Genomic DNA, 26,746 nt, shown 5'->3' with positions numbered 1-26,746 from the left:
TTATTGCTTGCACAGAAAGAAATGGAAGGGGGTGTTTATGTAGCTTTTTTTATTGAAACAAAAGTACCAAGGTTTAATTTGAAGGTACTGCTTTTCTCGCTTCTCTGATGTGACTGCACTCTGTCAAAGGCACCATCTTGTGGACGGTGATGCATAAAGTTGTTGTTTTGGTTTTTTTTTTTTTTTAAGCATAGAAAATATTTTTTGGAATGAAAAACACGTTTTCTGTTCCTCTTTTGTAATCACATGAAGTTTTCTTTTCTTGCTTGTGGCTTCCTTTCATGGCTTTTATTGTCTTGTTTGTAGTCACGATGTTCGGGTTGCGATGTTCGGCTTGTTAGGCCCAAGAAATATTGAAATGTTAGTTTTGTGGCAAGCATTGAGGGCATCTCTATGCTAGTGTTTCAGTTTAGCAGATGCATACCTTTTAAAACCAAGTCTATCCTTTCTGGGGGAAAAAATTGATGACTCATGCTATCAAAGCAACTGCAACCATTAGTCCCGCTCTCTTCTGCATGGCCCACTTGTGTTCTCATACGTACAACACGCATACTGTGGTCTTTCATTTCCTGCAGCTATCTTTAACTTATCTTTTAGACTTTTAACATTCACACTTCGTTTGCTTGGGCCTGAGAGCTAGCTGTCTCCTTCACTGTAGAATCCTTACTGCTTTTGCTTCACTTTCTGCTTGGAGAGCTTCAGCCGGTGTTTCTTAATCATTGAAATGAACATGAATGAAGTTGTTCGTAGATCAGCTGTTAGGAAGGCGGTGGTTGTGTTGTCTGCTCCTTCATTGTGTTTGTATGCACTGTGGCTGTGCTGAGTGCAGTTGTGTAGCTGCTGTGACCTCTCTGTGCTCATCTCTGCCCTGTAGGCTACTTGCCACTCCCTTCTGAATAAAGCCACTGTTAAAGAAAAAAAGGAAAACAAAAAATCCGTAAGTGTTTTAGCATTTTATTTTTTCCTTTAGCTGCCATTTGTTATTAATTTGGGTTTACTCATACCATAAGTGCAACATGTTTTTTGATTTGTTTTATTTTTATTTTTTTGTTAATTATGAATTTTGTTTAGTTTCATTTAGTATTTTTTTTCATGTTTTTGGTTTTCGCCAGAACATGTTCAGAAACGCTTGCGTAAACAATGCTGTTTGCAATAGGTACGGTTTTCTTATGAGGATGCCTTCATTTTTGACACTACATAGTGTTGGAAACGAGTATTTAAACAAACTAAACGATTATGGATCAACTTTTTCTTTGAATTTCGTCTTGTGGACTGGGACAGTGGTGGTGGGCACTTTGGATCAGTTCAGCTTTTGTGTCTCTTTTTTTTTTTTTTTTTGCGTAGGTTTAAGGTCTGCTCTAACATGAAGAAAGTGTATTGTCAAATATGCAGACCTTGAGCCTGGTACTGACTTGGTCTATTTTCTGAGAGACAGTGTATAAACTCTAAAATTAGAAAATGTTCCGAATCTGTATTTTGGCTCCTTGAAGAGTCTTGTCTTTCTTGGAAAACTTTTAATGAAGTGATTTGCATGCTATAAATATTGTCTAAAATGAACATGTTGGCACTATACTGGCTTGTCACGTGCTCTATGGGTCGTTATCAAAACAATGGTTGTGCATGTTTTCAATTTCAGAAACCATTGGTGCATATGCATGCTTTATAATGTGTATATAATGGTGTAAAATGTCTAATTATTCCCACTCTTAATTTTTGTCTTTTTTTCCTCATTTCCTTTCTCTTGCCATTTGCTAGGATCATTGCACCATGACCATGAAGCATGGTGCATTTTATCATCTTTTTGTTTGATTAATATGTGTTTACATATTAAATCACTGGTTACTATTAAAACATATAAAAACGAAAGTAAATGTTTTTGTACATGAATTCGAAATTGTTACATGTTAAATTGGTTCATGTCAACAGGTTATACGTAAATGAGTTGGTTACAAAGATTAATCATTTTTATTTTAATACAAGTTTATGCAAAAGAGGATCTTTGGGTCTCTTCATTGTTAGGCTTAAAAAATGTTTGCGTAAGCCGAGACTCTTTATAGCCTATTTAAGTCTCAGTCCAATTAGATTGACTTAGTCACTTGAGACAGAAACAGTTTAGTTTCCTTACAAAGAATTTAGGACACAAATTATCAGTTATTATAGACGCAGAGATGTTGTACCCAAATTTCCATGAATAATATTTTTAGGGTGTGTATGTTCTGCCACACATTGTTCTGCAAACATTTTTTTGTTGTTAGTAACACACAGTGAGTGTGGTGTGTATATTTGTCGTATTTTATTAGTTGATAATTGTTACGCAGCATTTATTTGGATCTTTGCTATCGTACAAGTCGGATATCTTCATTAATCTGCTCTGTGCAAACACTGACTAGCTTTCAATGTATCATAGCCCTGTTTTCTTTCTAGTTGAGCCTGTTTTGCCTGACAGAAAACGCATTTATGTGTTAACTTTCTTTTCTGTCACACTTTCACATATTTTTTTCCTTCATAATATTCCTGGATGTTAAACCTATTAATATGTATGTTAGTAAAATCATGATGATGGCAATAATTAAATGGTTTATCTGTAATCCATCCTTCTAGCACTCAACTGTCTTTCCTCTCATTTCCCTCGTGCGTTTGTGCAGGTGGTCACCCAGCGGTTTCCACAGAACAGTATCGGTGCAGTAGGAAGTGCCATGTTCTTGCGCTTTATTAACCCAGCTATTGTATCACCATATGAGGCAGGCATCCTAGACAAGAAACCCCCACCTCGCATCGAGCGTGGCCTCAAACTCATGTCGAAGGTGTGTAATGTCATTTTCATACATATTATACATAGATTCCATTTTCATCTGTGGTGAAGTGTTTTGTCTAACTGAGAAGGTTACATGTTTATTTATACCACAACACCGGGTCCCACTGCAAAATTATATATAGCAAAATTTTAATTTCTGCAATGTTTCTTTTCTTTTCAGATACTCCAGAGCATTGCTAACCATGTACTGTTCACAAAAGAAGAGCATATGCGGCCCTTTAATGATTTTGTCAAAAGCAACTTTGATGCAGCCAGAAGGTATCTTTTTAATTAAGTTATTAAACACAGAACCAGTCATAAGTGTGAATTTTGGCTATCGCTACAAATAGCGACTTAAGACATATTAGACCTTTTGTTTCTCTAGTTGAGATTTTTGATGAATCAGCTGAAGGCAAGAAAAAGGTCTTTTAAATGATATACTTGACACTTGCTTCAAATGGTCACATGGTCACAGTTGCCAGTTAGAGGCTTGTGCTATAAGTGTATTTTCAAAGAGCACTTGATTGAATTAAATTTGTGCTACATATTTTTGCTCATTTCAATTCCATATAATATATGTGTAACTTTGTACATGTTTTAAGTATATTTGTGTCCTTAAAGCTTGAAGATATGGGCTTCAAAATATCTAATTTATTATTTTGGCAGGTTCTTCTTGGATATTGCATCTGATTCTCCACCGAGTGACTCAGTGAACCACAGTCTATCTTTCATCAGTGACGGCAATGTGCTCGCCCTGCATCGTCTGTTATGGAACAACCAAGAAAGAATTGGCCAGTACTTGTCCAGCAACAGGTAAAAGAAGCAAATGAGGTCAGGGCAGTGTTTCAAGAGCGTTGTGGGATCTAAACTGACTATTGATGCCAATGCTCTCTACTATAAACTTAGTGTTTTCTCAATAGGGCTCAAAAGAGACCAGATTCTAACATATAACTTACTAAAACCTTTACCATAGAGACCATAAGGCAGTGGGCCGCAGACCATTTGACAAGATGGCCACCCTCCTGGCCTACCTGGGCCCCCCCGAACATAAGCCGGTAGCCGACACGCACTGGTCCAGCCTCAACCTCACAAGCTCAAAGTTTGAGGAATTTATGACAAGGTCACTGTTCTTTTTTTTTTTTTTTTTACTATTCTCTTATATTTAACTAAGAAATAGTAATAGTAAATATAGCTATAGAAACTGTAAAGCTAATTAAATTATTCAACAGCTAATGTAGCATATATTTTTAATTAAAGCAGCAGCCATAATTTATATTCTGCTTTGTTTTAAGGCATCAAGTTCATGAGAAGGAGGAGTTTAAAGCTTTAAAGACGCTCAACATCTTTTACCAAGCTGGCACGTCGAAGAATGGCAATCCTGTCTTTTATTACATTGCTCGCAGGTAGGCGCTTTCGTTTTGTATCAAAATATACTTTTTACGGAATATTTGCATAAATGCACAGAATAACTGTATTGATTTGATGATGTGCCAGTTTGTAGCACGTCATATTTAATATAAATGACAAATATGTACACTTTTTTTGTATATGTGCAAACACTCATCATTCATCATTAATTTAGTGTAGTATTGTTGGTAAACACAGGTTTTTCATCTTTATTCTTTAAGTCTTCATATGTTTTCTAGATTTTTAAAGCAATAAGGTATTTATAAGTTACATAAGTATCATTATTTCTGACAGTCTGACGTTAAAGTGCTTGCAATTTGTGCAGACCCTCTCCCTGTAGGTTTTAAATGATTTGATAATCAGATCAGCTGGAAGATTTTGAGAACCACAGTAGTGTAGAACAGAAGTCCAGGCAGTCCCATTGGTAACAGAGATGCTGCAAAAGAAGTAGTGGTTTTTGTGGTGGTGCTGGTAGTCGATTTGCTCGTTGCGCCCGCGTTGCTCGTTGCGCCTGAGTTGGTCGTTACACCCGTGCTGCTCGCTGCGCCCGCGTTGCTCGTTGCGCCCCCGTTGCTCGTTGCGCCCCCGTTGCTCGTTGCGCCCGCGTTGGTCGTTGCGCCCGCGTTGGTCGTTGCGCCCGCGTTGGTCGTTACGCCTGTGCTGCTCGCTGCGCCCGCGTTGCTCGTTGCGCCCGCGCTGGTCGTTACGCCCGTGCTGCTCGTTGCGCCCGTGCGTTGCTCGTTACGCCCGCGTTGCTCGTTACGCCCGCGTTGCTCGTTACGCCCGCGTTGGCCGTTACGCCCGTGTTGGCCGTTACGCCCGTGCTACTTGTCATGTCCGTGTTGGTTGTTACGCCCATATTGCTTGTTGCGTAGCTTGTTGTCCCCGTGTTGATTGGTGTGCTAGTGGTGCCTGATGGGTCTGGTGTGTTTGACGTGATAGTTGTATCCATTGCATCTACTAGTAGTGGTGGTAGTAGTAGTAGTAGTAGTAGGATTTGAGGTTTGAAAGCCATATTCGCCTCTTTCACTGTTTAACAAACAACAAATATAAAATTATAACGGTCCGTGTTCATTTAACTGCATTTGCAAATTGGTTAAAGACGGTAAGATGTCCACATAAAAAGAAATGTACAAAAGGGATTTCATATCCATAGAAAGCCCATTAAAGTGTCTACTTTTTAAGGTTTTACAAGTTTTTGGTAAATAAAATGTCAAAATTTGGTTGCAATAATGTTACATTGATATTCAGTGTCACACAGTATTTTTGTAAAATCGAACAATATGCTTATTCTGATATGTGCATTTTAAATATATAAAAGTATTAGGAAGCATATAAAATGTTATTGTTTTAAATGAGTAAAAAAATCTTACTGATGAATGGGTAAAACCTAGGATAGTGGCAAATGTAACATTTTAGTTAAATATGCCTGACAGCAATTTTACACTGAATGACATTTTGATGGGTCAATTTTCAGGGGAAAGTGCGTCATAACAAATTTAATTCAAACCCTTTTTCAGCATGACAATTTTAACTTGTATTAAAGTTACATTTTTGTAAAAAACAAAGAAACTTTATATTTTTTATCATATTTTTAGTTTTTTCATGTTAGTTAGCTGTATTTTTTTTTATCCTAATTAAAATAACCCTTCTGTAGTTTGATGGAGATTCATTGGAATGGACCATGAAAAAACAATTGTTTAAAGAGCAAATGAACTGTTACTTTTTAGTGCTGTCAAAGTTATTGCATTAATGCAAGTGATTTTTTTTTTTTTTTTTTTTTTTTTCAGTTTAATGCATTAAATATATTTAACACAACTCAGGAGCGGAGCCACCCCTCACAACTGCTACTAAGGTCTTTTTTTTTTTTTTTTCTTGACAAGAAGTGCATTTGTTCAGTCACAGTCACTGAAACGTTTCACTTCAGCGCCAGATGATAGTCAAACCAGTGCAGAACGCTCTTTGACTGTATGCACAAAGGCACTGGCGCACAATGTACCCTTTATCTTTTCATATCAAAGCCGGATGAGACTACATGCGTGCAATAGTTATAAAGTTACCAAAAAGGCGATTAAAGATGCCTTAAAACTGTGCATCCCATAACTGTCTCCCCTTAGCTAAAACTTTTGATTCATCAGTTCATTAGTAGAGACATGAAGACCTGAAGCAAGTCAGAAAAGGTAGAGAGATTTGAGAAAAAATATAATACAACCTGATGGAATAGCTTCAGTTATGTCTATTAATCGAAGAAAGTCAGGAAAATCTATAACTTTTTTTTTATAGCTTTAAGGATTTGTCTTCATTTAGGATTTAGTGTTTGATCATTTAAATTTTTTATTTTTCTTTATGTATATTTCTGCTGAAGGGCACAGGTAAATATGACATCAATTATAATGGTTTTATGTGAAGATTGTGTGAAGTTCACTTATTAATCAAAAAATATATAATTTCACTCAATTATACAGTAATGTTGCTATAATCAGTGCTCAAATATTAGGGAAAAACCATGTTATGGAGACATTTATAGAGAAATTATCAGTATCAGTAATACTGGCCTTCAGTCATTAAAAAATAACATATAACAAATATAAAAATAATAAACAATAAAAATAATTTGAATGTAAAATTATTGCAATATAAAAGCATAATTAAAACTTTGTTAGGTAGTATTAATCGTGAATAGTATAAAAAATATTTATTTTTTTTTTTTTTTTTTTTGTATGTTTGTTTAATTTATTGACGGCACTAATCATTTTACAATTCCATACTTTTATATAAAAGTATAAAATAGTCGTAATTACCGTTTTGATGATTGATCTCTGCGTCCGTTCGGTTTTCTCGGAGGATGTCAGTGTGAAAGCCAGAGTTGTGTGTTATCTTTTATTTGAGTATTACACATTAAAACCAACACCCTTGCAAGAGGTGGAGCCACGGAGGTGTGTTTTGTATTTATTTCTTTTTTTTTTTTTTTTTTTTTTTTTTTTTTTTTTGAGAAAATACATTAATTTTTTGTTTCTACCTCTTGTTTTGTTGTTTAGTAACTTTAATGTTATTCCAAATCTGTCAAACACCAAAAGATATTTTAAACATTGAAAGTTTATTTGAATACCATTGTATAGACAAAACAAATTACAGTATTTTTTTGTTTCTGTGTTTGACATAATCATACAAGTTTGGAACAGGGAGGAGTAAATGGTGACACAGTTTTCATTTAGTGTGAACTATCCCTGTAATTGATACGTATAGTTACTGATGTCACACTTGGTGTCTGTTACACATTTGTAGTAGGATATTAGGGAACATAAATTGTCAGGTGAACATGTTCTTTTTTTCAAGCAGCTTTGTGAACAAATAATTTCTAATGCAATTTTTTGTATATATTTAAATATCACAACTTGATGGAAATGTAGTCTTATATCAATTTGTTGATGCATAGGTATACTTTCTTTTTATTTGTGAACTAGTTTATTACATCTGCCACGAGACATCAGGTGCTTATATGTTGGTCACTAATCTGCGCTGTTTGTCAAAGTAAATAATGATGAGAACAAGCTTGCATATCAGGTAAATGATAATACTCAGTTTTTGAAAACTAATAAGTAGAGTTCGGTTGTTCTTTTAGTTAATTAAAAACCAGTACTCAGCTGGGTAATCCGTTCTTTTTACAGGCACATATTTCAACAAACTGCTGAGAAAACATTTAAACTGGGGTCACCAAATACATCAAGGAAATTATTGACATTTTAAAGCAAGGTCTGCTGTATTTTCGAAGAGTGCTGGTGCCGACTGTTTTCTGTTCAGCCCCAGCTTCATTCTTTTTTTTTTGTAAGCTGAAGGAAACCCCTCTTTGTAGAGAATCTGCATTTATTTGATCTGTTTACTATCCTGGGCAGGAACGTAACATGGCTGGCCAAGCTTGATGGTTTTCATATAGCAGAATGGCATTTGCGGATATCTGGGGAAAGTAGAAGTTCCATTTAGTTTAAACCTCTCTTGACGTGGACTATCAGCTCTGCTTTGCTGTGTTTAAGCATTTGGGGTTTTCCAGTCTCGCTGCAGGCACTGCTGACTTTATGTCGTTGTAATAAAACACCATGGATTTTCCAATTTTATTCTTATTCCAGTAGTTAAAGGCAGCATGTCTGTACTCATAGAACACATCAGATTTACACTTTAAGTGTTTCTTTTAATACATAATATAAACAATGAAATGCACAAATCTGTCAGTGCTCAAGCATTACACTGGAAAGCACATTCAATTTTCCACATTAAGAAACTGCTAATTGTGGTGTACTTGTACACATGTCTAGATGTTGGTATGTGTAAGCCATACAATACTCAGTCACATTATGTAGAAGGTGCTAAGTTTATTGTAAGCAGGCAGAGATTGCATATGTTGAAAAATGCTAAAGAAGGTAGCCAGAACGCTGTGACAATGGAAACCTAAGAGGTAAGTCTCTCCTTTTGCATTCTTTGTGGATTTTTTTTGTTTTCCTGAATCAAGGCAGCAGATCTAGTACAAGAGATGTTATGCAGAATTACCAAGCACTAAGGATGACAACTGTACATAAAAAGCTCAAAATGGTGGTTTCAAAGCTGCATATGTGGATTTGATGGCTTGTGCTGCGAGCTCTGCCTGGAAGGACTTTCTTGGTGCTACGTGTTCGGATTGTTGTGCTTGACTGTGTGGACAGGCTATGTGGAGTTGATGTGAAAAATCCCCCACCCATGACCAGTACCTGCTCACCTGGCCCAGAGGTATTAACAGCGCTTGGATATTGACCCACATTCAACTGGGCTGACTTGGACAGGTACCCAGATGTAACTACCTGCATTGGCGCTCGATGGCCAGGATGACGAGCGTCAGCACCCAGGGGCGGCTCTGTGAATGCAGCCGAGTGCCAGGTTCTTCTAGTGGCCAGGTGGGCTTCTCCACATGTGGGTCTTGTGTAGCAGGGACAGCCTAAGATCTTTGCAGGAGTCTGTTGCATCCAGGTCAGCAGATGGTTTATATTCTCCTCATCCTCACAAGCCCAAGGATTGTCTCCAAGTGTGAGGAGCTGCAGTCCATCAAGTTGATCGAAGACACCCTCGCTCAGTGAGGTAAAACGATTAGCATGCAGGTAGAATCTCGACAGTTTGGGTAGGCGTTCCAGTGAGCCAGGCAAGATCTGCAGCAAGTAGTTGTGAGAGAGGTCCACCATCTCCAAATTATGGGGCATGTTTGTTGGCACAGTCCAAAATTTGTTATGGCTAAGGTTGAGAGATTGGAGGTTTGACAATGTGTTGTTAATTAAGACCACTCGTTCCAGCAAGTTGTGTGACAAGTCCAAATTCTGAAGGTTCCAGTGGTAGACCGTGTCGTTCTTCTCCAGTTGACGGATGTAGTTTCCAGAGGCACGTATATCCCAAAGTGCTCTTGGCAAACCAACAGGAAGGTGGTGCAGATGGTTGTATGAGATGTCCAGAGTTCTTAAATGGTCAAAATGGTTGAGGAGTCCATCAAGATCTTGGAGGCGGTTATGTGACAGGTTGAGAAAATGAATGTTGTGCTGCAGGCTGTCTGGAAGTATAGCCAACCCTCGTGCAGAGCAGTCCACAGCTCTATGGCCTCTGCTACAGGTGCACATTGGTGGGCAGATGGCCATCACACGCACCCCGAACAGAAGAAGGAGCAACAGGTTAGTCGGCATGGAGGCAGGTGTGGCGTGGGTTGGTCTGTGAAAGGGAAAACTTGTTACAAACTTGCTCTTTAGGTTTTGCATTTATTAAAGGTCAGTTATTTGACATCCAAGCTAACAAGATACACCAAAACTGGAGATTAGCGGATGGGTTGGTCTCCCAGTAGGAGTTGAAATGTAAAATTAATACACAACATAATAGCTAAAAAAACTAAATGTTCATCTTCCAGTTTTTACAGATCTTAAATGAGACTGTCATTTAAGTATTGTTCTAATGTCAACTGTACTTTCTTATTAGTTCTTTACAGACCAAATCATCTGACCACGCGTAGTTGTGGATTACATGCCAATTACACCTGATTTTTGGGGTGAATTAAACAGCACTAATCCCTTAATGTGTCCTTATTCTCTTGCAGTAACGGATCAGCAAAACTGACATCATGCCATAAGGACATTTTCATTTATTAAACTTTATCTGTCTGTTGCATTGTTAACATGCCTCACTGTTACCACCCATACAGAGCCACCGGGTTCTCTTTCTCAGTTGATCTGTGCTAATAGCTTGAGCCTCTGCCAGGAGCTACCCTGCCATGCTGCAGCACTGAGATGTTAGCATTTAGCCCTGGTAGCGGTGGCTACATCCTGAACCCCCACCCCCTCATTTGTGGGGCAGCTGGGGACAGCGTTGCACAGTACCTCTATACATATGCACATCATGCCACGCTCTGTTCTGGGAAGTTACATGCGTTTTGGGTTGCTACGTCAGTATGCAGGAAATATTGAATATGACATTAAAACCTCAATCTCTGCTATTACAGTATATGCGTTAGTAAGTCCATCTCAAGTTGAGTGTTTACTAGTACAGTCTAAAAACCTAATGTTACCATTATGAAAAAATGTGTGCACATGCCAGAAATTTCTGTGGGGGAAATTATCTTGCGCTCTGATGGAGGTGTCCCTGTTTTTAAATTAAAAATGCTTTACTGCAAACTCACTCTGACCTAACATCTCACTGCATTTTATGGTTGAGCATATCTGGTAAGAGTTAAAGCTCCTAATTCTTGTCTGAATATCATATTGCTTACCTGATCCCTTCCATTACTTTCTGAACATGTCGTTGTCCGTTCTGACCTCTCTTTCCTGCTCCCCCTTTTTCTAGAGCAGCAGAAGGTGGCTTTGATTGCTTGGTGTCTTTATGTTTTCCCAGTCTTGTATGACAGCAGGGTCCACGTTTAGTCTTCACTGTCTCATGCTCCTGTCCCCTTTCGCTCTTGCTTCCCCTCTTCTACCCACACCCTCCTTTTCCTCTCATTGGCAGCCGAGAGTTACTTTGGTTTAGAGTCTCTCTTAGCCGTTTCCCTGCCTTTCATTTGTTCCAGGCATGTTCATGCAGAGAGTTTGCAGCCCTGGATAGCCTCTGCTGCTGCTAGCTGCCCGCCTGATTCAGGGATGTCTGTGAGAGGAGGTAGAGAGAGAGAGAGAGCGAAAGGAGGGAGAAGGGTTGTCGAATGGTGGGGAGGGGGAGGTGGCAAAATGCAGCACAGAGTCGACCCATACTGCTGCTGATGAGGTGGGGGGGGGTGGGTGCTGACTTCAGTGTTTTATATTCCGGATCTGCACACGCCACCAAATCATCTCCCTGATTTTTCTCTCTCAATCTCTCTCACACGTTTTGTTCTCCTGTAACGTGTCATGGTCTGTGTACATGCCATATTTAGAAATCCCATTACTCACACAGCCCAATGCTTTGATAAATGAACCCAGGCTCCATTGCGACGGTACCATTAGGTCCTGAATTAATCTGTGTGTGACGCAGCTAAGTGCAGAAGACAGGGCGACGTGGTTTAATGTGCCTCTATGGTCATGTCCTCATTTAAGAGACAGCTATTTTGTTGATTTGCGCTTTAATGCCTTTCTTTAGGGTTTTCGGTATTGGTCTTTGAGTAAGTTCTTACATTAATTCATTCATCTTGTTAATTTAGTTTAGTTAGTTTTGAGTATATTATAAGGATTGATTAATGTTTCAAGTCTTTATATCCATGTAGCTATGTATCTATAGATTACAGTGGTCTGTCATGCTCCATTTGGCTCCCACCTGTTTCCCCCTAGTGTTCTGAAAGTGCAGTTGCACATCTTCAGAGCACCAATAAGATGTGAATGTAACAGCATAGCAACACCAATCAAATGTGTGAACACCTGCATAGCAGCACAGTGAAGTTTTGTGGGAGATTGAGCTACTGAATCAGAAAACCTGCAGTAGTAAATGTTACCAATAAGACATGAATGCTGTTAGGAAATTAAAAACCTACCATAATCCTTACCATAACACAAAAGTACTATAGCTTTACCATGGTGTGGTGTTTCAGTTGGTCAATAATAATAATAATAATAATGTTGTTGTTGTTGTTGTTGGCATTCCACAAACTAGTAGTCTAAAGGTAATAGCTCAAATAACCACTGAACTCTGAATCCCAAAAGATGAAGTTTTCTTGAAAATAAATAAAAAGGCAGAAAATAGCCTTCTTGTCTGTTTCCCAATTTGACTCCGCTTTTACATTTCCTCTCCCACTTCTGCTGCAGATGGTGCACAGGCTCTGCATTCATCACTCTTCTAAAGACACACAGTTGACTACTTGTACTAACTTCATACTTTTCTCAATAGTAGTACTTCAGGTGTGCTAAATCCTAGGTGCAGAGTGTGTTAGTGTTGGAAACCGAGAACCGTTTGTGGAATGGTTTTCATGATATTCGGTTCAGTTAAAGGTTCTTGAATTACTTAGAAAAAAAAAAAAAAAAGAGGAAATATATTTGTGGAATAAAACTTTTTTATGTGATTATTAATTATCATCAGAGGTTTCATAAACTGATGAACACCTATTAATTTTAAGGTGCTTATAAGCAATAGTATTAGCATACAGTCCTGCAACTAACATTTAACCTTTGTTTTAGCTCTGAAGGAAAAAAGGACACAAGACAGCGTTGTTGCAATACCTTGTATTTTTAGAGTGAGCTGCAATTGGGTCTGTTCGGCAGACAGTTCCTCTCAGTTTGAAGCTCAGACATGCTTAAAGTAGCTATAGCAATGTAATTCAATGTAAATATAGTAATTCATTCAAAAACTGGTTATTGAGGCTACATTCATTCTTTCTCGTACACACACTTGCAAGTGCATAAGAACTTTTAGCTGTTGAAGTATTAAAATGACAAAAGCATTGACTTTTCAAAAACCTAATAAAATCAGAATTGGAGTTCAGTAGCTTTTAAGTTCTTGGCTTCAAAGCAGCTATATACTGGTGTATCTACACTAACCATAAGCAGATATACAGATTTAAAATTCACTGCAGTTTTCTAACCAGTTGGAGGGCCGTAAAATTAGTTCCAACCCTATTTAAACACACCTGAAGCAGTTGAACAAGATCTTCAGACTCACTAAAAACTTCTAGGTAAGTGTTTTAGAGCTGATTGGAGCTAATTTTCTCCTCCAGGAACAGGATTTGACACCCCTGGACAAGAATATTGATGACTCATGGACTACACAGCTTTTTGTCCGGACATCTTCTCTCTAGATTAAGATGCAATTGATTGGCAAGTAGCATATCATATAATTAACATTTGTGACATAGTAAAAGCCTTTTGGCAAATAGAAAACCATGTTTTCGATTTGTCAAGGTAGCAAGCAATCTTAACATAATTGTTTTTTTTTGTTTTTTTTTGTAGAGAGAAAGTGAGCGTGTTGGTTGGTTTGTAGATAGTCAAATGACATTAGAGCAGTGGTGGAGCAGGTGGAATAATCCCAACGTCTGATGTTTGCAAATTAGCTGCTTCTTCTGAAAGAGAATCAAGGTCTATAGACACTAAAGGTGGAGGTGAATTAATTGCAGCATTCGGGCCAGAAGACGTAGCTGCAGTGTGGTCATCAGTCTGCTTTGATTCTTTGCTCTCCACAGGTGCTTTGGCATCAGAAGAGTCCACAGATTTTTGACCTTCCTCGATTTTGTTGTGTTCTGTCTCAGTCGAATCTTGAGCAGCAGTTGGGTTTCCATTGGGAGCTTGAACCTCATCTAGATTTTGTCTACTAAACGTGCTTCCTTGCAGGATATCCCCCATGAGAACTTCCTCACTTGTGTTCCTCCCAAATGTCAGGTGTTTTGAAAGCCGTTGGGAGAGGTATCTTGAAAACGGCATCTGGTTGATGCCTTGTGTATTGATGGCTTCGGATTCCTCCATATTTGGTAGGTTCGGTTGAACGTCACCATCCAGAAACGGTGAGGGTCCGGCCCACTCTGGATTTTCTAGCTGCTTTCTTTGCATTCTGCATTTTTTTACCAAGATAAAGATTATCGCTATGAACATCAAGACAAATGTGGTGCCGATCACAGCTGCCACAGCAGGACCTGGGTTTGCATGCTGCTTGTCTTTTGATGAAGGTGGACTTAGCTTTCTAGTGGTCATCAACGTCATCTTCGTTGGCTTAGTTGTTGATGAAGTCCTTAACTCAGGACTTTGCTTGCTTGTCCACCTGTCTGTAACGTCTGTTACCACTTTGGTATTCACACCATTGGTGCTTAGAGTCCCTTTAAAATATGTCACAATTGCTTTTGCAGAAGTGTGGGCATGAGTCATAGGGCTTGGTTGGTCTGAAATCTCCATTGTGGGGTGAGCTGTTGGAAGATGTTTATTTGTGTTGGTTTTGTTGCTATTCATGGCTGTGTTATTAAATTGTACATCGAATACCACAGTGAAATCGGAAGTAGGTGTTTCCTGAGTGGCTTTCTGTGTCTGAGAAAGTCCACTGCTTATCTTTTCCTCAAGCAAAACATCTGCCCTTGTAGCATTGGTTTGTTTAGCAAATACAGTAAGTTCTGTAGCATTCTCTGTCTGCAAAAGAGATGTAGTATGTGGTCTGTGGGAACTTTCTGTTGGTTTTTGTAGTTCCTTTTGTTGAGTTACCTTGTCCTGCATTTGTGTTTCAGGGTGTGTCGTAGTAGTTAAATTGTGTTTGTCATAATTTACATTCCTCCTTGTCCTTGATTTATCATCTTCACCATTAGCTGCCCTCAGCCTGATCTCTTGATGATCAGAGTAACTAGTAAGTTGTTGTGTGTGAGCTCTTCTTGAAAGTGAAACGTTTTCTGTTCCAGAATCAGTAGTATCCCTCTGCCGTAATGTATTTTCTGCTGTGTTTATTGCAATATTCTTGTTGCTGGTTGTTAAATGGCCATTTAGACTCCATGGTAGAGAGAAGAGGAAGACGAGTGTGCAAACAGTAGTCCTCATGATGTCCTTAGAGAACCTTGCCAAAAAGAGACATTTTTGCATAAGACTCATCAAACGGTTTTATCTCCCTAAAATTCAAAGGTCACATGCTCAGATTGAAAATTTTCTGTTTGTCTTTTGGTATAACTTTTCAAAAAGGGTACACCTAATATTTATGTATCCAAATGATGATTGAATACTCGGCAACACAGACTAACAATAGGGGGAAAAGGTATGTTTCTTTCATTTATTTTGTAGTCACTATTCTAACTTCTAACATTTGCTACTTTTTTTGTAGTGCCATATACACTAAATTGTTTACAGGCAGTATCAAATAACAATTATTGTTTTTTGCTAGACAAAACAGCAGAATGTTTTCTTACCCAGGCATCCTCTGAAGCATATAAAGATGAATACGGAACCGTCACTTCTCTTGACAGGAAATGAAGCTGTGAAATGGCTGCATTCGTTTTTGCTAATAGCAGTTTTTTTTTCCTGAGGAAAGAATCTGTGGTAACAGAGCATGAAAAACAGAAGCACTTTTTTTTTCTATCTAAAGTCTGTTCTAAGATATGAGGCTCGTTTAAAGCACTGATGTTTTTTTTTTGTTGTTTTTTTTTAAATGTTATGAATTATATTTAACAGTTGTAAATTAATTTACATATAATTCATCAGAGTGTGTTTTTTTTTTTTTTTTTTTTTTTTTTTTTGCAGAGTAGAAGCCATCTAAAGGGAATTTTTTTGGTCATTTTGGAAAGTTTTTAACTGCACGCCCACTTTTCAACGACCAATAACGCCTTCAAAATCTGGCAACTACGTTAACAGTAGCATTGCAACACTCAGGAAATATCAAAATCTTGTAAATGATAAACAGAACAAGCATTTTTGTCATTAGCACTTCATTTTATTTTATATTTGCATGTCAGTGTTCTGAGAGAGAAAGCATGCTCATTGTTATAGGTTTTTTTAAGGCTGTGTTGCATTTCTTTACCCATTTTAAAGCTGAAGTGTGTAATTTCTTTTGACTTTGCTAAATATTTGGAATTAAAAAGTTGCTTCATCTACACCGTTTGACCATAATGGCAGATGCGCGCATTTGTTTTCAATGCAGTTTGTTGACTGTAGTGGAAATTACACTAGAAATTACCAGTTTTAGGCACATGTTGTGGTGTGCCATTTATGCAGAGCGTAGCGTTCATGTTTCGCTTTCATCTGCAGCGAGTGAATGTGCTCTTTAAATTCTGGGTATCCACAAAAAAAATGTGAGACAGTGCTGATGTTAAATACAGATTTCACAAAATATACAATCATACACAGAAATTTCTTTCACTTATTGTCCTTGTCGTCCTTACTAAACAGATCTCACAAGCAGATTGAGATGAGAAAATTGCATTGACCTCATCTGTGGAAAGGTCAAAGTTTTCTATTTACTGACTTTTTAACCTGTCAAATTCATCTAATATTACACGAAATTCCCTTTTAACAGGATGAGCAGAAATTGTAGTTAGTTAAACAATTCTGAAAAACCCTGTAAGGCCGCTTGTAACTGGGCACTATTATTAGCTTGCTTTTTAACTTCAGTAGATAAAGAAAAAAAAAAGGCAAAAAAGAGTAAAATGGCTGACATCAGAGCACAGCATGCTAAAAAAAAAGCTATACTTTACACCATCAGAGGCATATTCTCCAAACTAATGGGATCTATGCAGGAATCCCTCGAGGTTGAGCTCTGCATGGCTGTTGGGATGCTCTCCGAATCACCTGCTGCGTTAGAAGTGGTGGTGTATTGGCTCGGCCCTGCCGCGCCGTCATGGATCTCTTCCTCCTCGCAGTCTGTCTTTACCTCCTCCAATAGAACGCTGGTTTCACATGGACCCACAATGCCGCCCTCTCTTCTCTCTGTACCCCAGTAGCCCGTTCCACTCACCAGGTCTGCATTGCTTCGGGATGGGCGAGGGGCCCGGTGATGACGTTTCAGGCTTGAGACGGTACATGCCAATGCTATGGTGGAGGTTAGAAGGATCAGGATGATGCCACCAGCAGTTGCTGTAGCTATAAATGCTAGCTGGGCATCGATAAAACAGCTGATCTCGGCGGCACCGGTTGAAGGCAAATTAGTCGTCGCAAAGGAAATGTTGAGGACCTCATACTCTTCTGTGGTGGTGTTGTACATCAGCTCGTTTGTGGTCTGCATTGTCACTATATTTTCAGATCTGCGTAGCAAACAAGTATCGTTATTCAACAGGTCATGTTCTGTCGAATGTTCCTTAATAAGTTAATTTAGCTTTTTAGTACACATCAGCTTTCTCAACCAGGCAAGATGCTGTGAGTTTCCAGTAACAATTAATTTGTCGGTTCAAATTTAAAGGAATAGTTTACCCAAAAATGGAAATTCTATCATTTACTCATCCTTGAGTAGTTCTAAATCTGTAGGAATTTCTTTGAAAGAAAGATATTATGGAAAAGGTTTTGGGTCACCTTTGACTCCCATAGTAGGAAAAAAATACTATGAAAGTCAATGGTGACCCAAAACAGCCTTTTTTCAAAATATCTTTTTGGTTACAAACGTTCTTCAAAATATCTTCCTTTGTGTTTGTCAGAACAAAGAAATTCATACAAAATTACTTTAATTACTGTATATGGATTTTAAACTGCAACAAATCTTTTGTTAAATTAAGTTTTAAAGCTCTTTAGCCACTTTAACTGTATAATAAAAACATTAATAGTAGATTTTTCTCTCAATTACACATTAGATTTACAGATAATTGATGAACTAATAAGTACTTACTAAAGTAGATATAGAGCCTTTCCTAGGGCCTGATCCAGAGAGGGAGAGCTGGTAGATGAATAGCAACTACCTGAAGCAATGAGGCTTGATATATTGCGAAACAGTACACAATAACTTCCTGTCCCCCACGCTTGCCGATGTTATTTAGGTGTTCTTCAGTTGAGATGCTCTTGACCTGTGGTTACAATGGTAGAAAACAGAGCTATATTTGATGAATAGGTTTCCATTCTGTGTAAGCTGTAAGACGTTTGCCATTTAAGGGAATTAGTACAGATCCCTCATTCTTAAAATGACTAATTCATTGTTGTCTTTGGCATGTATACACATACGTTTTTAGATATTATTCACAAAATACACTTCTCAAAGATGTACACTGCATTGTCTTTAGAAGCGAAAACACATTCATATTTAAAATATCATTGCTGTTGTTTCTCTTTAGGTTCAAAACCGGACAAATCAATGGCGATCTTCTGATCTACCACGTCCTTCTGACGCTCAAACCGTACTACGCCAAGCACTATGAGATTGTAGTAGACCTCACCCATGTGGGTCCTAGTAACCGTTTTAAGACGGACTTCTTATCCAAGTGGTTTGTGGTCTTTCCAAACTTTGCCTACGAGAATGTGGCTGCCGTGTACATCTACAACTGCAACACATGGGTACGAGAGTACACCAAATACCACGAGCGATTACTGACTGGCCTCAAGGGGAGCAAGAAGCTGCTGTTTATCGACTCGCCTGCACGTCTAGCTGAACACATTGAGCCTGAACAGCAGAAGTTGCCTGCAGCTACCTTGGCACTGGAAGAGGACCTCAAAGTGTTCCACAATGCCCTGAAACTGGCGCACAAGGACACAAAGGTGTCGATCAAGGTAAGAGCTCATGGATATATATGAAGCTCAATCCAAGTGTTATTTTTCGAATACTTCAGTTACCAATATTGGCTACGTTAAGTTTCTTAACCCATATTAAATTCCGTTAAATTAAAATTTCAGTCTGTAAGTTTTAAAAATTGAAAATTTTCCAAAATCAATATTTGAGCAAAATTTGAGCGATACGGGTAGGTTTTCGCAGGAAATTCAAGCATAAAACTGCGTCATTATAGCACGTCTGTAAACATAAAGAAGGGTTTATATGGTACACATGTGAATGAAATTCATTTATAGGAAGCATAGTTTTTTGGGTTAAAAGAATTTTTTATATGCAATTCGAATGATGTGACAATCAGAGATTAAAAATGTAAATCTACATGCTAATACACACTTTATTCATAGTCAGACAATGTTGTTAACACTAATAATTTGAGAACAAGGTACAACAATAAAAAAAAAAAAATTGCAGTGTTTGATGTGATATAAGCTAATTGTTTGTTCTGTGATTTATTGTAATGCTTTTTCCCTCAGTTGGTCGGATCAAAGTGTGGCAGATCTTTGACTTTTTCAGATGGCAATATCTGGTGAAAATTCTTGTTTGGGTCATATATTCCAAGACGTAGGATAGAATCTGGGATTACCAAGTACAGGATTCACTCGGTTGGGGTGACTGATAGTTACACATTCACCTCAAAACATTTGATCAATTCGCGCCCACCCACACACGGGATATTATTCCCCAAGGAACTGCATTACCAAGTTTTCAAACATAGACGGCGACAAAAAAGCAAAACTTACTAAGTTTCTTAACGCATATTAAAACCTGTAAGAATTTGGTTGGTAACAGATAAATGGATAAAGTTCTGTACTTTTCTAAATAAATGTATATACACTATAATAAATGAAATAATATATAGCCCTGCACATGACATGCAAAATATATATTTATAATGGCCAAAAATTAAGAATGTATTACCACAAATGAAATTTTAAGTCAGTCCCTCGTTTTAGTTTAATGGTAATATACCCTCATATAAATCCTAATATGATAATAAAAAGAATTTAAGAATTTCCTTTCAATGCTACAAATGAATTTAAGTATTGCATTATTGTTATACAATAAAAAGATTTTCAGAAGATTTGACAGTTATTAAATTAAATTAAATATTAATATTTTTAAATATTACCTTATATGGTACTACAACCCGAAATGTGTTGTTTTTTTAACCATTCTGTATAGGTGGGATCAACAGCTGTTCAGGTGACTTCGGCTGAGCGAACGCGGGTCCTGGGACAGCCTGTTTTCCTGAACGACATATACTACGCTTCAGAGATCGAGGAGATATGCCTGGTGGATGAGAATCAGTTCACACTGACCATCGCTAACCAGGGCACCCCACTCACGTTCATGCACCAGGAGTGTGAAGCCATCGTTCAGTCCATCATCCACATTCGCACACGCTGGGAGCTCTCTCAACCAGACTCCATTCCTCAGCACACCAAGATCAGGCCTAAAGATGTTCCTGGCACCCTGCTCAACATCGCCCTCCTCAACCTGGGAAGTTCTGACCCCAGTCTGAGGTGAGAATCGGTTCACTTTGCCTGGCATCTTGGGGAATTGAGTTTTAGGCCGTGCTCAGGCTGTTTTTCAGCCTAACTACTTGATAGTTTTGGGTGAATGGTCCAATGCATCCCGCTGTTGTTGTTCTGACAATGAGCCTTTTATCTACAGGCTTCTGTCTTTGTTTTGGTGAACAAATTAGAAATGCTAATACTGCTCCTTTGTGTCTTTAGTTCAGCTGAGGCAGCTCTTGAACTTGCCGCCCCACAGTTAGAACCTATTATTTAAAAATGAAACACCATTTTAATTTCTGCAAATATGGAAACTAAGCATTAAGGTAAATTAGTGTTTCTGAAAATGATTGCTCTTAACCATAAACTCATTCAACAGGTCAGCTGCGTACAATCTCCTTTGTGCCTTAACCTGCACCTTCAACCTGAAGATTGAAGGCCAACTCCTGGAAACATCTGGCTTGTGCATCCCAGCCAACAACACCCTTTTTATTGTGTCCATTAGCAAAACGCTAGCAGCTAACGAACCCCACCTCACTCTGGAGTTCCTGGAAGAGTGCATCTCTGGCTTCAGCAAGTCAAGTCAGTGTCACATACAAACAAAGACTCACACTTTTGCACACATGTGCTATTGTTAAAAAGTTTGGTGTTTAATAAAATGTTGATACAATAATTCAACAAGGATGCATTAAATTGATTTAAGTGACTTTTAAGAATCCAAAAATAAATATTAAACGGCACAACTTTGATAATAATAAGAGATGTTTTTTTTTTAGCAGCAGATCAGCATATTAGAATTATTTCTGAAAGATCATACTGGATTAATGGCTAAAAATTCAGATTTTCAATCACAGAAATACTTTAATATAATTTTACATAATACTGTTTTTCTGATAAATAAATGTAGCCTGGATGACCATGAGAGTCCTTTCTAAAACTAAAAAAATATTTCTTTTAAATACTTTTTTTTTTTTTTTTTTTTTTTTTTTTTTTTTTGGGCAAATTACAAAAATGTTATGCGTTTCCTTTTGGGCATTTAGGTATCGAGCTGAAGCATCTGTGTCTGGAGTATATGACTCCTTGGCTACGTAATTTGGTGCGCTTTTGCAAACACAATGACGATGCCAAACGACAGCGTGTAACGGCTATCCTCGACAAACTTATTACCATGACCATCAATGAGAAGCAGATGTACCCCTCCATACAAGCAAAGATATGGGGCAGCTTGGGTCAGGTAAGGCTTTCAAACTATTGTGAAGTTACTCCTAGTTTTATTGAAATCATTTTATTTTGTGAGCTTATTCCATCTAAAAGGGCAAACGGGCATTCCAATGACAAATGCCCTCAGTTCTAACACCCCTGTATCTTTCCTTAGTAATTGGGCCCTTCTCTTTAAAAACTTGCAAGTCAGCATTTACAAGATGCACCATTCTCTACGTTTATAGATCACAGACCTGCTTGACGTGGTGTTGGATAGCTTCATAAAGACTAGTGCTACAGGGGGTTTGGGATCCATCAAGGCTGAAGTGATGGCTGACACAGCTGTAGCACTGGCTTCAGGAAATGTCAAGCTGGTGTCCAGCAAGGTAAGCGCCTACTGGTCAGCATATTATGTGGATTTCCGTTTTTAATATATTATTGAATGTGATGCTGTTCCCAAGATAACAGAGCAACTCAGTTAGGATGTACTGAAATACAAAATCTTGCTGCATTGCAGTGAATGATTTAGCCAAAATATGAAAAAAGTAGCGCACATCACACAAACCCAATGAGGGCCCAGGTGCAGGACAAAAAATAAAAACGAATGTCTGCACAACTAAATTATCTGCTCCATAAAAATGTCCTTTATTGTTACAATGTTTTGACCATCAGGTCTTCATCAGGCACAAGTGACAAAACAAAAGTACAACTTTTTTCAGACTCAGGTGAAATCAGCCACATACAACCCTCCTCCCACAAAAAAACCCCCCAAAAAACTCTTGCGCCTGATGAAAACCTGATGATAAAAAAAATTTAATAGTAAAAAAAAATACATTTCTTTTTTTATTGAAATATTTTATTTATTCATATTTATGTAATTTAATGATATAATTTATCTTTATTGGTTTGCTCCTTTGTAATATCATGCAATATTAAATTATAATGCTACTATATTCAGTTATCCATTTAACCAATTCTATTCCTTGTTAATCTATCCTTAAATATCCCTAAAAGGTCTTTTAGGTTAATTTCTAGCCCACTAACACTTTTAAACAGATTTCGACTTACCGCTTAAAGTGTTTCTGGCTCTTGTGTTCCTGAATCATTCCTCTTGTGATCTTATCCAGGCTGACTAGCTCTTCTACCCAACATCTATTATCCTAAGTGTTGTGCACAAATGCCCAATTTGTATATGTTTGCACAGACAGACAATAGTTAGCCAGCGGGGCAGTCGCTCCTATTATATGGGCAACTGTTAGTCATTACGCTCAATGGACGTCATTGTCAGACACTTGGGCAGAGGGAGAGCCACATTTGCGAATTCGATAACTTAACCATCTCTCTCTTTACGATTCTTGATTGATGCAGTAACTATAACTCGATGTATACTAGGTATTTTTCCCTAGTTGAAGACGCTTGGTTGTTTTCCCAAATGCTCAACTACGCTGAAAAGCTAAATATTGTTTGGTTAACATGTGCCAGCCACTGCTGATGTCACAGCGGGCAGCACAAGGACAGGCTTTGTCCAGTTGTTGCGTCTGCTTTTCTAAGGCTCGCACAGCAGCCGGACTCTGAGGTTAAATGAGGGTCTAAGTATAATCTTATTGAGAGAGCATGTCACAGTGAACATTTTGTATTGGAGTAGTTTCGAATATGTGGTTTGTTTGAAATGATAAATTATGCTTTAATAAGTCCGGTCATTGTTTTGCTAAATTTTGAAAGCTTAGAATTGCTCTCAAACTACTTTAGTGGTGTTGTTCAATTTAGCATTCAGTTTTCTTCAGCGACTAATTAAAGTCAAATAAAGCCCATTTTGCAATGCAACAATAAATTCCTTTTATTATTGTCTCTCAGGTGATTGGCCGGATGTGTAAGATCATCGATAAGACATGTCTGTCCCCCACCCCAACTCTTGAGCAGCACCTGATGTGGGACGACATCGCCATCCTGGCCCGTTACATGCTTATGCTCTCCTTTAACAACTCTCTGGACGTGGCCGCTCATCTTCCCTACCTGTTCCATGTCGTCACTCTGCTGGTGGCCACCGGCCCACTGTCACTCCGAGCATCAACGCATGGCCTCGTCATCAACATCATTCACTCGCTCTGCACCTGCTCGCAGCTCAACTTCAGCGGTGAGAAGTAGCTCTAAGAAAAAGAGGGTTTTAAAAGGAATAGTTGAAAACGTACTTACCCTCAAGATGTAGATGTTTTTTTTTCTACATCAGATAAGATTTGGTAAAATTTAGCATTACATTACTTGCTCCCTATAGACCAGTTAATGGGTGCCGTCAGAATGAGAGTCCAGACAGCTGATTTATACCATTGTAACAAAATAATTCAAAGCACTCCAATCAGATCACAAATCACAAGGATCACAAATTCACAATAATACAATATTAATGTACATATTTTATTGTTACTGTGTGTGTGCTTAATAAAGACTTAATAAAGAGTATAAATGAATACAAAATAAGTATGACTTATGAATGTGTGTGTGTGTGTGTTACATGAGTATGCACGACTTTGTTATACGCTAAACATTAGGTCGTTTTAACATGAGATGATCTGTCTGGTTTTTGTACCTTTGCAGAGGAGACTAAACAGGTGCTGCGTCTGAGTCTGACTGAGTTCTCCCTGCCCAAGTTCTACCTGCTGTTCGGCATCAGTAAGGTCAAATCTGCGGCAGTCATCGCCTTCCGCTCCAGCTACAGAGACCGCTCGTTCTCCCCCGGCTCCTATGAGAGAGAGACCTTTGCTCTGTCTTCTCTGGAAACGGTTACAGAGGCTCTTTTGGAGATCATGGAGGTTAGTTACCTGCATTGTGTATTATGAGTGTGAGCCATATAGCCACGGTATTTCACTGCTACTGTCCTTTTTTATGTGTGTTCAGCACCGCTATGATTTTATTAAAGAATCACTTTTATCTACATGTTATTTATCCAATTATTGTTTTTCCCCAGGCCTGTATGAGGGACATTCCTGGATGCAAATGGCTGGATCAGTGGACCGAATTGGCACAGAAGTATGTTGAAAACTATATTACACAAGAGTTTTTTGTTAAGCAGTTACAACTTTACAATCACATTTTAAATAACTAATTGTATTGTCTTTTCTTGGATAGGTTTGCATTCCAGTATAACCCATCTCTTCAGCCCCGGGCGCTGGTGGTGTTCGGCTGCATCAGTAAACGTGTGACTCATGGACAGCTTAAACAGATCATTCGTATTCTCAGTAAAGCCAGTCCTCTTCTCAGCATTGATCGGGTCGGTTTTTCTCTCTCAAACTACCTCATTTTTATGCGCTCAAAGTTTATTTTGGTGACTATATTATGTGGTCTTCTCTGATTGAACACCATAGCTCTTCACCATTAAAAACAGAATATGAATGAGAAAAATCAAGTTTTTTTTTTTTTTATTTGACTTGAGGTTGTCAGGATGCAGAATTCTTATATAAATTAATTGAATTTATGAATTTTTCAATGATCTAAAATAATATTATCAATTAATGTTTAAAATGCTACTTATGACACTTAGCATGTTATTTATGTGTATTGAGTTTTATATATAATACATGGTCACTTTGTTATATTTTTAAATAAATTACAAATTAACAATCATTTTTAAATAATATTTATTAGTGTTCAATTGTATTTCACAATATTTTTTGTTGTATTTTTGATCAAATAATGGCAGCCTTGGTTACTTATTTCAGAAACTTGTCCTGAACAATCCCAACTTTTAAATGGTAGTGTGGTATGTAGTCAATAGATTAAGCCAGCAGTTTATTTTTACCAAGTTATCTAAAATCCTAACCAACTTCAAATCTATTTTAATAACTGTGGAAATGTATCCACCCTTCATTCATTAATGTATCCACAGTTCATTTTGCTGATTGATATTGAAAACTGGTGGGTCTTATGTTATTTTAAAGTATTATTTTAATTATGAACACTCTGGTTTGTAGTGCACACAGTGTAAGCATTTACTGTACGTCGTTATTCTCCTCATTAACTACCTATAGCAGCTAACAAATCGGAAGCCTCACCCACAGGCTTACTTCCGAGTTGAAGAAAATCATTTAATCGGTTACTGGGAAAAGATGTAATTAGCCATTGCTTGGCACAACAAACTGGTTGGACTAAGAACATTTCTGTTACTTACTACTGTTGAAAATTACTGTAATTCCTGCTCCTTAATTGGAAGGCAATTCTAAAAATATGGCCCAATATTCAAATACACGTGATGATAAATATCTTTTGCGGTGTTTTTTGTAGTATCATGATGTATATGTGGGTTGTGTGAAGAGTGTTTGTGATTCAGGTCTGTGCAGAATGCAGTGCAGTGCTAGTCTAACTGCTGTAGTGTCAGTCGCTGAGACTATTTGCTGGCGTCATGCTCCGCCGCTCTGTCTGATTAATGCTGTTCCTGCACAGGGGCTGGAGAGCTGCTTAAAGGGGCCAGATAATTACAACAGCCAGGTTCTCATTGAGGCCACCGTCATAGCTCTCACAAAACTACAGCCTCTCCTCGATCAGGTGCGGTCACGTTGTATGCTGGATTCAGTTATTAAAACATCAGCAGTTATTACCTCTGATGTAACACGACTGTAAAATTGTTTTCATTTAGTACTTACTTCAAACATTTTGGCTTTAATCGTTTTCTGTGTACATGTCTAATGATCTGCAGGACTCTCCCATGCATAAATCTCTGTTCTGGGTGGCTGTGGCTGTACTTCAGTTGGATGAAGTGAATCTGTATTCTGCCGGAACCGCCCTACTCGAGCAGAACTTGCACACACTGGACAGCCTCCGGGTGTTTAATGATAAGGTGCCCGACTGAAATCCACATTTCAAAACAGTTTCAAATAAGTAGTTAATGGTCAAGGAAGATTGCATTGCAGTATGAGATCTCATAGCAGTTGTCTTAAATTAAAACATTTTCACTCGTTTATAGAGTCCTGAGGAGGTCTTCATGGAGATCCGGAAACCTCTGGAATGGCATTGTAAACAAATGGACCATTTTGTGGGACTCAACTTTGCCTCCAACTTCAACTTTGCATTAGTGGGGCACTTACTCAAAGGTAATGGTTAAAAGATCAGTGGATCACACTGTTAAGATTTCCATTGGGAATGTTCATTGTCTGCTATATAGTAAAAATAATAAAACCAATCTGGCCCA

The 26,746-nt window shown here is 38.1% G+C and overlaps 3 protein-coding genes across 13 annotated transcripts in view; 1 reads left to right on the top strand and 2 right to left on the bottom strand.

Moving 5' to 3' along the window:
* The window catches only part of nf1a (neurofibromin 1a), a 56,714-nt gene that overhangs the window by 20,508 nt on the left and 9,460 nt on the right, over window positions 1-26,746 (top strand). For 9 of the 10 annotated variants that reach the window (XR_006252673.1, XR_006252674.1, XM_043259070.1 and 6 more), the window contains 18 exons: window positions 875-937; window positions 2,646-2,804; window positions 2,976-3,073; window positions 3,461-3,607; window positions 3,768-3,914; window positions 4,087-4,197; window positions 18,363-18,795; window positions 20,036-20,376; window positions 20,747-20,949; window positions 21,408-21,601; window positions 21,813-21,953; window positions 23,422-23,701; window positions 24,160-24,374; window positions 24,530-24,591; window positions 24,691-24,832; window positions 26,002-26,103; window positions 26,255-26,395; window positions 26,522-26,648. Coding sequence is in view for 8 of the 10 variants with exons in the window: in XM_043259070.1 (XP_043115005.1) it covers window positions 875-937; window positions 2,646-2,804; window positions 2,976-3,073; window positions 3,461-3,607; window positions 3,768-3,914; window positions 4,087-4,197; window positions 18,363-18,795; window positions 20,036-20,376; window positions 20,747-20,949; window positions 21,408-21,601; window positions 21,813-21,953; window positions 23,422-23,701; window positions 24,160-24,374; window positions 24,530-24,591; window positions 24,691-24,832; window positions 26,002-26,103; window positions 26,255-26,395; window positions 26,522-26,648 (3,106 nt within the window). In the remaining 2 variants the exon portion in view is untranslated. The remainder of the gene's footprint in view (window positions 1-874; window positions 938-2,645; window positions 2,805-2,975; window positions 3,074-3,460; window positions 3,608-3,767; window positions 3,915-4,086; window positions 4,198-18,362; window positions 18,796-20,035; window positions 20,377-20,746; window positions 20,950-21,407; window positions 21,602-21,812; window positions 21,954-23,421; window positions 23,702-24,159; window positions 24,375-24,529; window positions 24,592-24,690; window positions 24,833-26,001; window positions 26,104-26,254; window positions 26,396-26,521; window positions 26,649-26,746) is intronic. The other variant, XM_043259064.1, reaches the window with a different exon arrangement.
* On the bottom strand, window positions 4,384-11,994 carry omgb (oligodendrocyte myelin glycoprotein b). Of its 2 annotated transcripts, XM_043259077.1 has the most exons (3): window positions 10,968-11,994; window positions 9,031-9,919; window positions 4,384-5,230 (listed from the first exon to the last, which is right to left on the bottom strand). In XM_043259077.1, exons 1-3 carry the CDS (start codon window positions 10,979-10,981, stop codon window positions 5,228-5,230), a joined length of 906 nt encoding a protein of 301 aa, XP_043115012.1. In that variant the 5' UTR covers window positions 10,982-11,994; the 3' UTR covers window positions 4,384-5,227. The 2 variants fall into 2 exon arrangements, with proteins under 2 accessions (XP_043115012.1, XP_043115011.1); XM_043259076.1 differs by lacking the exon at window positions 4,384-5,230 and having other exon boundaries at window positions 8,367-9,919.
* On the bottom strand, window positions 13,540-15,807 carry LOC122359007 (protein EVI2B). The gene is made up of 2 exons (XM_043259075.1): window positions 15,522-15,807; window positions 13,540-15,175 (listed from the first exon to the last, which is right to left on the bottom strand). The coding sequence occupies exons 1-2, from the start codon at window positions 15,539-15,541 to the stop codon at window positions 13,645-13,647; spliced, it is 1,551 nt and encodes a 516-aa protein (XP_043115010.1). The 5' UTR covers window positions 15,542-15,807; the 3' UTR covers window positions 13,540-13,644.

This window comes from Puntigrus tetrazona, chromosome 15 (genome assembly GCF_018831695.1).
Source record: "Puntigrus tetrazona isolate hp1 chromosome 15, ASM1883169v1, whole genome shotgun sequence".
NCBI lineage: Eukaryota > Metazoa > Chordata > Actinopteri > Cypriniformes > Cyprinidae > Puntigrus > Puntigrus tetrazona.
This window is presented reverse-complemented; position numbering and strand designations above follow the sequence as displayed.